The sequence below is a fragment of the Orbicella franksi genome, chromosome 1 (assembly GCF_964199315.1).
Source record: "Orbicella franksi chromosome 1, jaOrbFran1.1, whole genome shotgun sequence".
Taxonomy (NCBI): domain Eukaryota; kingdom Metazoa; phylum Cnidaria; class Anthozoa; order Scleractinia; family Merulinidae; genus Orbicella; species Orbicella franksi.
Genome location: NC_138145.1, coordinates 7,736,062 through 7,742,641, shown reverse-complemented (window position 1 = coordinate 7,742,641; position 6,580 = coordinate 7,736,062). Strand labels below are relative to the sequence as shown.

Sequence of the window (6,580 nt, the reverse complement as noted above, 5' to 3'; positions counted from 1 at the left end):
TAGCCAGGTTACCAGCGGCGAAAATCACTCACAAAATAGAGAATGAAGAAAAACCAAGAGCCCATCGTTAGAAGCGTGCAACTACCCCGTAATTCATGTCACAGCGTTTTCGCAAACTGATCTATTTTTAGTTTGATCTATTTTTAGTTTGAAAAACTAATTAACAGAGAGCAGTAAAATTACGTAAGCCTAATCGTTTGCGTATTTGATTTCGCAAGTTGCTGAAGCAGAAATAGGTTGGGTAAAATTTTTCCTAGGTGAGGGAACAGCTGTACACAATCTATGCCTGGAATCTATAAACTACAAAGCCACACTCGAGATTAAAAAACATTGACTGTAATTTGTTTCCACCACCATATGTCTTTCACATCAAGATATTTTCTATCCTCGGAGACCCCATTTTCTTGTTTAAAAAGCAAAATGTACATGTAGGCATATATTAATTCTTTACCATTATCAAATAAGTAAGTCGCCACCTCAAAGTTGGTAAAAATTGAAATCGTCGCGTTAAAGAATCGTACAACAGCAAATGCATTCGTTAACAAAGGAATCCGAAACCATTGTCCCCTGTCTTGTGTATTGTCTCCTCCTTCGTCGAGTTTGTGAAAAGCTTCGGCGATAACTCAGAGCAAGAGAAATCTCGCTTTCGTTACATTCCTCGGCCTCGCTGTGAGTGTGATAATGTACGCCACAGTTCGTAATAGCGCGCACGCGTGATAACGAATCTGATGACGACTGCATGTCGGTGCATCCGCGGTTGTCATATGGAGCCCCTGCATCACTTGGTTCATTTTGATTGGCTTTTTCTATAAAGGACACGTGACGCCCAACGATTGGCGTGACAGGCGTGACAGCCCCGTCATTCTGATTTGCCGGTTGCTCTTTGCTGAAAGACACACGAGTAGGTCGCTGTAATTTTTCCGTTGTTGTTAAGCCGTTGATAATATGTAGATGGTTTTCACCATCCTCGTTTGATTTTTCCACTTGTTCTTCGTCTCTTCTATTGTCTAACTGTCTTTTTTCAGGATCAATACCAAGTAAAAATCTCTTATCCTCATTTTCGCCAGGGTGGTCTTCATAAAAGGAATCAACGCTCCGAACTTGTTCTTGTTGTTCGTCTTCGTTGATGAGTTGTGTCGAGCCAACAGCCCCATAAGTATTTCTGTCGTTTTCTTCGGCCATGCTTTTCTGCAATGTAAGATGACAATAAACAGTTTGCCGAAATAAGTAAAACGAAAGATAGGACAGAAAAGCTTCGTTCGTTTGTTTCTTTTTTGTTGAAAAAGATTAGCCTAGGTGCAGGCTCCCGGCTGATTTTAGTGCGAACTAGCCGAGTGTGGTCTAGGGCGAGCGGGACTAGCCGAAAACGGTCTGGTGATGATGGGGAGCGTGAAGGGGAACCCGCTCCCACTCGCTTCGCTCGCCGAATTCTTTATATTGCGCTAAACTGCTCACTTCGCCCGCTGGATTTTTTCGCCCTCGTAGGCTAAAAAAGATCAAATCTTAAAACAAGAAAATGGGTATATAGATACGGTGAGCGCTATCCACGCAAACAACTCTCCAAACTTCCTACCCTTGGTTCTCTGTGTTTTTAAGGAATAGACTGCCTTCGACATCTTGATGAGTAGTTTGTTAAATCACAGATGTTTTAGCCGCCTGTACAGGTAGCACAAGAGGTACCCCATGTGCTTTATTTTCCTTTTCAGCCTGCTGAAATGGATGGCTAGCCATGAGACATGAAAGATATTTCTATCTTTCTATTTTTATTACTGATTCTATGGTTTTGAACATCGCTTTGTAAAGCGCCATGAAGGTAGCAACAACGCTATATAAATAAAGTTTTTTTTTTTTCCTATCATTTAACAGTTGAATTCTGAGATGAAACAGCGAGCTGAAGAAAGAAAATTCCCTTTCCGTCCCTTTCTCTCTTACGCTTCTACTCACTTTGATTTAATCCAGAGAGAAAAATCTACAAAGGCGCGGGAAAAGGTACCGACAACTACGTTAACACATGATAGAGCGTAACTTCCGGTTCCGGTCACCGGAAGTTGTTTAGCAACGTCTGCTTGACAGTTTTGTGCTATTTCGTGACACGCTGTACAAAAAAAGCTTTGTGTTTTTCTCCGTATGAAGAACAATTTTAATCTATAAGAGCATTACACGACTTTAAAAGTACTTCGCTGTAAAACTACGAGCACCTTGTCTTTTTCCCAATGGAATGCCGAACGAAAAGAGAAATATAGCCCTTGACAGCATGAGTCGCTGTGTTTGTACACGTCTTCACTCCTGAATCATGACTCCTTTACTATTTCTTTCCTGAACCATCAGCTGGGTATATAAGAGCGCCACAGTTCTAGATCGCCTACCACGATGAATAGGCCAGGAAAATTTTTACTCTAGATTTCCCAAATGAGCGAAGATCGGCTCGAGCGGTATGGACATATCATGCTAACGACTTGCTTGTTGATGCTTGCTCGAATGTCTTACATTTGAGAGAAGGACGTATGTTAGCAGAAGGAAAGAATGGTAAAAACTTCAAGCTACGGTTTAGAGATAAGTGTGTTACATAAGACAAGTAAAAGCTTTATTCAGCATGTTAGGCAATATTATATTTCACAGTGACCAACTGTAAGCTACATATATACAGTACGTGACACTCTTTGTTTCGAGAACATAATCACAGAGATTTTTATCAAAGAAAATTCAACATGAAAATATATACCAATCGATCAATGAAAACTATTCTATGAGTAACTCAGCGCTTAATGCTTGCATTGGAACACTTCAGACTATTGCTTAATGAATGATTTCACAGTGGGCTGAAGGCACAATAGTTTTTACAATCGATAGTGAAATGCTTGATCTTGGAACCGGATTGTTCGACCAATGGAGAATTTATGTACCACACAAAATGTAAAGTACGATACAAAACTTACTTCTGTGTTACTTGACCCACAAGGCCGCAGTTAAGTCGCCGTTTGGTTGCGCGCTGGTTGTGATTTCCTGAGCATGCTACTGTAATCGATGAACTAATATTTTTCCCGCCCGGTAAACTGATTACGAAATATCAGCAAGTCATACATTACATGACAATAGCCAATGCTGGAGCCAACGGCTGCTCTTGTATTCGCCAAATGATAACGCATGTCACACAACGCGCAAAAGCGTCAGAAATATTTTGAAATATGCGCCTTTAGGTGCTTTTGCAAGCCACGAATTCTGCTTACCTTGCGAAGATGCGGTAATACTAAGTTTATACGGACAGACTGATGGAGGCCGTGACTTAGGTAAACAGTAAATTAATTTGAACACTTAATTTGTGACTAAATCTAACAATGTGAATGCAAAGGGCATTTCCATTATTAGACTGCAGGTTGCGAGCAACCTTTGACCACGTGTAGAATCCATTAATATATATGCACCTTTTTCGAATTGTAATCCCGGTGCGATCCTTACAAAGAGTACGTTTTATATGCATGGCGACGAACAAATCCCCAAACCAGCAAAGATGAAAAGAATACCCTCGTGAAAACAACATTGAGAAAATTTCGCGCAACCGATGACGTAATGCTGCGTAATGATGAATAAGACCCATTCTTTATTATGTTATCGTGTCAAAATTAGGAGCATGGGGGGCAGAACCAAAAAGTGCAATGCTCGAGATGTTGATCTAGTAGCATAATGTGTCAACCACTATCCAGTACTTGCCTGACTGAGCTCAGACAGCGAAGTATCAGCCGTTCAAAGCTGGGACGAACAGAATCCCTTTGCACATAGATTGTCTTGTATGTCGGGTCGAGTAGTACCAGATCGTGTTTGTGTTACCAGCCGAACGCGGCAGTCATGCGAACACCTAATAATCACGGATTTCCAAACTAAGTTGAGTTCAATCCACTCGATTGCGTTCAACTGAGCATTCAAGTTACGTTCTTTTTAAGAATACAGGCTGAATATTCTTGTTTTTTGTGCCGATTTTAGGCTGAAGATATTCTTGTGAATATTCTTGGATTTAATATAGGAATAAAAGAAGGACTATGCCGACAAAAAGTCAGATCATCCGTTCTATCATAATATATCATTATATATTATATCATTACATCATTATATCATTATATCTGTTATATCATTTGCTGGCGCTGAAGTAATTTTTGAGCCAGACTGCAGGCAATTAAGCCTGGTATGATACACATAACTTCTTGCAGAGATGTCACTGATTTGATCAAACATACAGTTAGTGCTCTTTTTGTTGTTTTTTAGACGGGTTTTGCCGTTTAGGGAAGGAAACATTTTCGTACAGTTTTAGTTAAAAACATATAACTGAATTTTCAAGATTCGCACCGCTATAATTATTATTATTATTATTATTATTATTATTATTATTATTATTATTATTATTATTATTATTGCAACTCCTCAAGTTAAGCCGTAATTTTTCTCGACTTTAACTATTGTGCTTATACTGCCAAAATAAATTATTAAGCTGGAACCGGGTACAAACTGCCCAGACCTGTAAAACGACTTTCAATGTAACAATTTTACGAAATATATGGACGCTGTAAAAAAGAAACAATTATCCTCGATATTAAGCCTGCTTGTGTCAACCTTTTACTAATTTGTGGATCGAACGATCTTTTCAGGAAAGCAGGTTTTATTTACATCGGTACACGTTACCACAGCAACCAATTAATGACATCGTTGTTTACAGCAATTTTCGTTAAGATTCTCAACACTGCAAAGTTTGCGTTGATGCTGTGAAAGCGTTTTTTTTTTTTTTTAAGAAAGAAAGATGGCTTCACTAGCTGTCGATCAGTACCTGATCAAATTCAACGTTTCCTTTATTTTATTTGTCCATGCAATGTTTTCATAAGGCAAATATATGGGTGACATTACTTAACAATTAGACCCGTAGCCCGCAATTGTTAGTTACGTCTAACCAGAGAACTATTGGCTGCTAAAACAAAGAGCTCTTTTGTTTCATTGTCTGGAAATTTAAATAACAAAAGTGGTGTTTTTAAACACATATCTTCCCCATATCATACCTGTGAAATAAAACGGACTACGTTCACTTGCAGGTTTCATCCGCATCGCTTCACTAGACCCAGAAGCGGATGCCTTTTGTATGCTCATTTTACTCGGACAAGTAAAAATCACAGTAAAATTTAGGTAATATGGAGTTTCCTAAATGGGTGCAACAGGCCAAGCACTAACCGCTTAAATTATGATTTAAAGCGTATTGAACTGATTTGTCGGTAATTTTATTCTGATTTCAGTTTGCGATAGAGAAATAAATGCATGCTTAGACGGACTTGCGTATTGGGCTTCAAAAATGTATTTGTAGTGTCTTTTGTTGACAGTCGGTTTATGTATTCCAGGACCCTCTTTTTTCTTTTGCTGAATCAGCACATTTGCCACTGATGTTTGCCAATGAGCGTCAAAAATAAGTCCTTATACAGTGGAACCTCGATTTACCGAAGTCGCTGGGGACCGGCCAAATTTGTTCGTTAAATCGAGGGTTCGCTATCTCGAAAACTCGATATAACGAATTTGAGGGGAAACGACCAAAATGTTCGTTATATCGAGGTCATAGTTAATGATTGATTTGTAACACAGGTGACTTCTGTCACGCAATTCAATGCAATTTTCGTCACCCAGCAGTGCCGCGTTTTGAGATGCAATTAGAGACCTTAAGCAAACACTGGAGGCGGCGAGGTGGACGCCAACCGGAAGTAAAATTTCCCGCTCTCGAGCTAATTAACATAATCACGTGGAGTGTTGCCCGCGTCTTCCAACAGTGGCGGCGGCGAGAAAGGTAGGTTTGGCCGCCTCGAGAGACAGTCGCTTTATTTTCCCATTTGTAGCACCTAAAATACACAGAAACTCTTTTATGAAGTTAAAAAATGTTTTTTGACGTCTCTTTGTATTTTTTTTTTTTGCAAATATTTGATATTTCGTTTGCTTTACAGCGAAAATCTCACTTCACATTGGAGGTGTGAGTGAAGAAGAAAGATGGCAAGCGAAGGAGAGAAAAGCAAAAGAAATGGGTGAGTTTCCTGGATTCACATTGTTTCGAGTGATGTTCACGTCTTGTAGACTTTAAAACTTTAGATTGCAAGTACTTGCTGGTACAAAATGCTATTTTGTTCTTCCAATTTGTCTCTATAACTTTGGAATATTTCCGAAAGGTGAATCGTTAGACAGGACCTGTTGTTAATAAGCTTTTGTTTTCTCTCATCTAGCTCGATCATGGAGTGGACAGAAGCACATGATTTGATCCTAGCGAAAGAAGTCAGAGCTTCAGAACCATGGATCTTCAAACCAAGGACTGTAGATCGAGGAAAAGTATGGAATGCCATCACGGATCGTCTGAATGACGAAACCTCCGTGAAGTTTCAGGTGAAGCGGAAAAACGTACAGGAACATTTCAAACTACTACTGGACAAATTCAAGGCGAAACGAAAACATCACAGTGAGGCGAAACTGAGTGGAGGTGACATCGAAGATAGCGAGATGGATATTCTGATGGAAGAAATATCAGAAAAATGGGAGGAGGCAGAGGCCAGTGACCTTGGTTGCACTAGTA

At 39.6% G+C, this 6,580-nt stretch overlaps 2 protein-coding genes across 3 annotated transcripts in view; one reads left to right on the top strand and one right to left on the bottom strand.

Moving 5' to 3' along the window:
• Nucleotides 1-186: 186 nt before the first annotated feature.
• On the bottom strand, nucleotides 187-3,891 carry LOC145482926 (uncharacterized). Its single transcript, XM_081461568.1, has 2 exons — nucleotides 2,937-3,891; nucleotides 187-1,188 (listed from the first exon to the last, which is right to left on the bottom strand). The coding sequence occupies exon 2, from the start codon at nucleotides 1,180-1,182 to the stop codon at nucleotides 508-510; it is 675 nt and encodes a 224-aa protein (XP_081317694.1). The 5' UTR covers nucleotides 1,183-1,188; nucleotides 2,937-3,891; the 3' UTR covers nucleotides 187-507.
• A 1,797-nt stretch (nucleotides 3,892-5,688) lies between these two features.
• LOC145487456 (uncharacterized) overlaps nucleotides 5,689-6,580 on the top strand; it is a 1,109-nt gene continuing 217 nt past the window's right edge. The window contains exons 1-3 of one of the 2 annotated variants that reach the window (XM_081466250.1): nucleotides 5,689-5,809; nucleotides 5,964-6,041; nucleotides 6,237-6,580. The exon at nucleotides 6,237-6,580 is cut by the window's right edge and continues 217 nt beyond it. In XM_081466250.1, the coding sequence (XP_081322376.1) occupies nucleotides 6,007-6,041; nucleotides 6,237-6,580 (379 nt within the window). In that variant the 5' untranslated portion in view covers nucleotides 5,689-5,809; nucleotides 5,964-6,006. Of the gene's footprint in view, nucleotides 5,810-5,928; nucleotides 6,042-6,236 lie in introns of those variants that run through there. The other variant, XM_081466241.1, reaches the window with a different exon arrangement.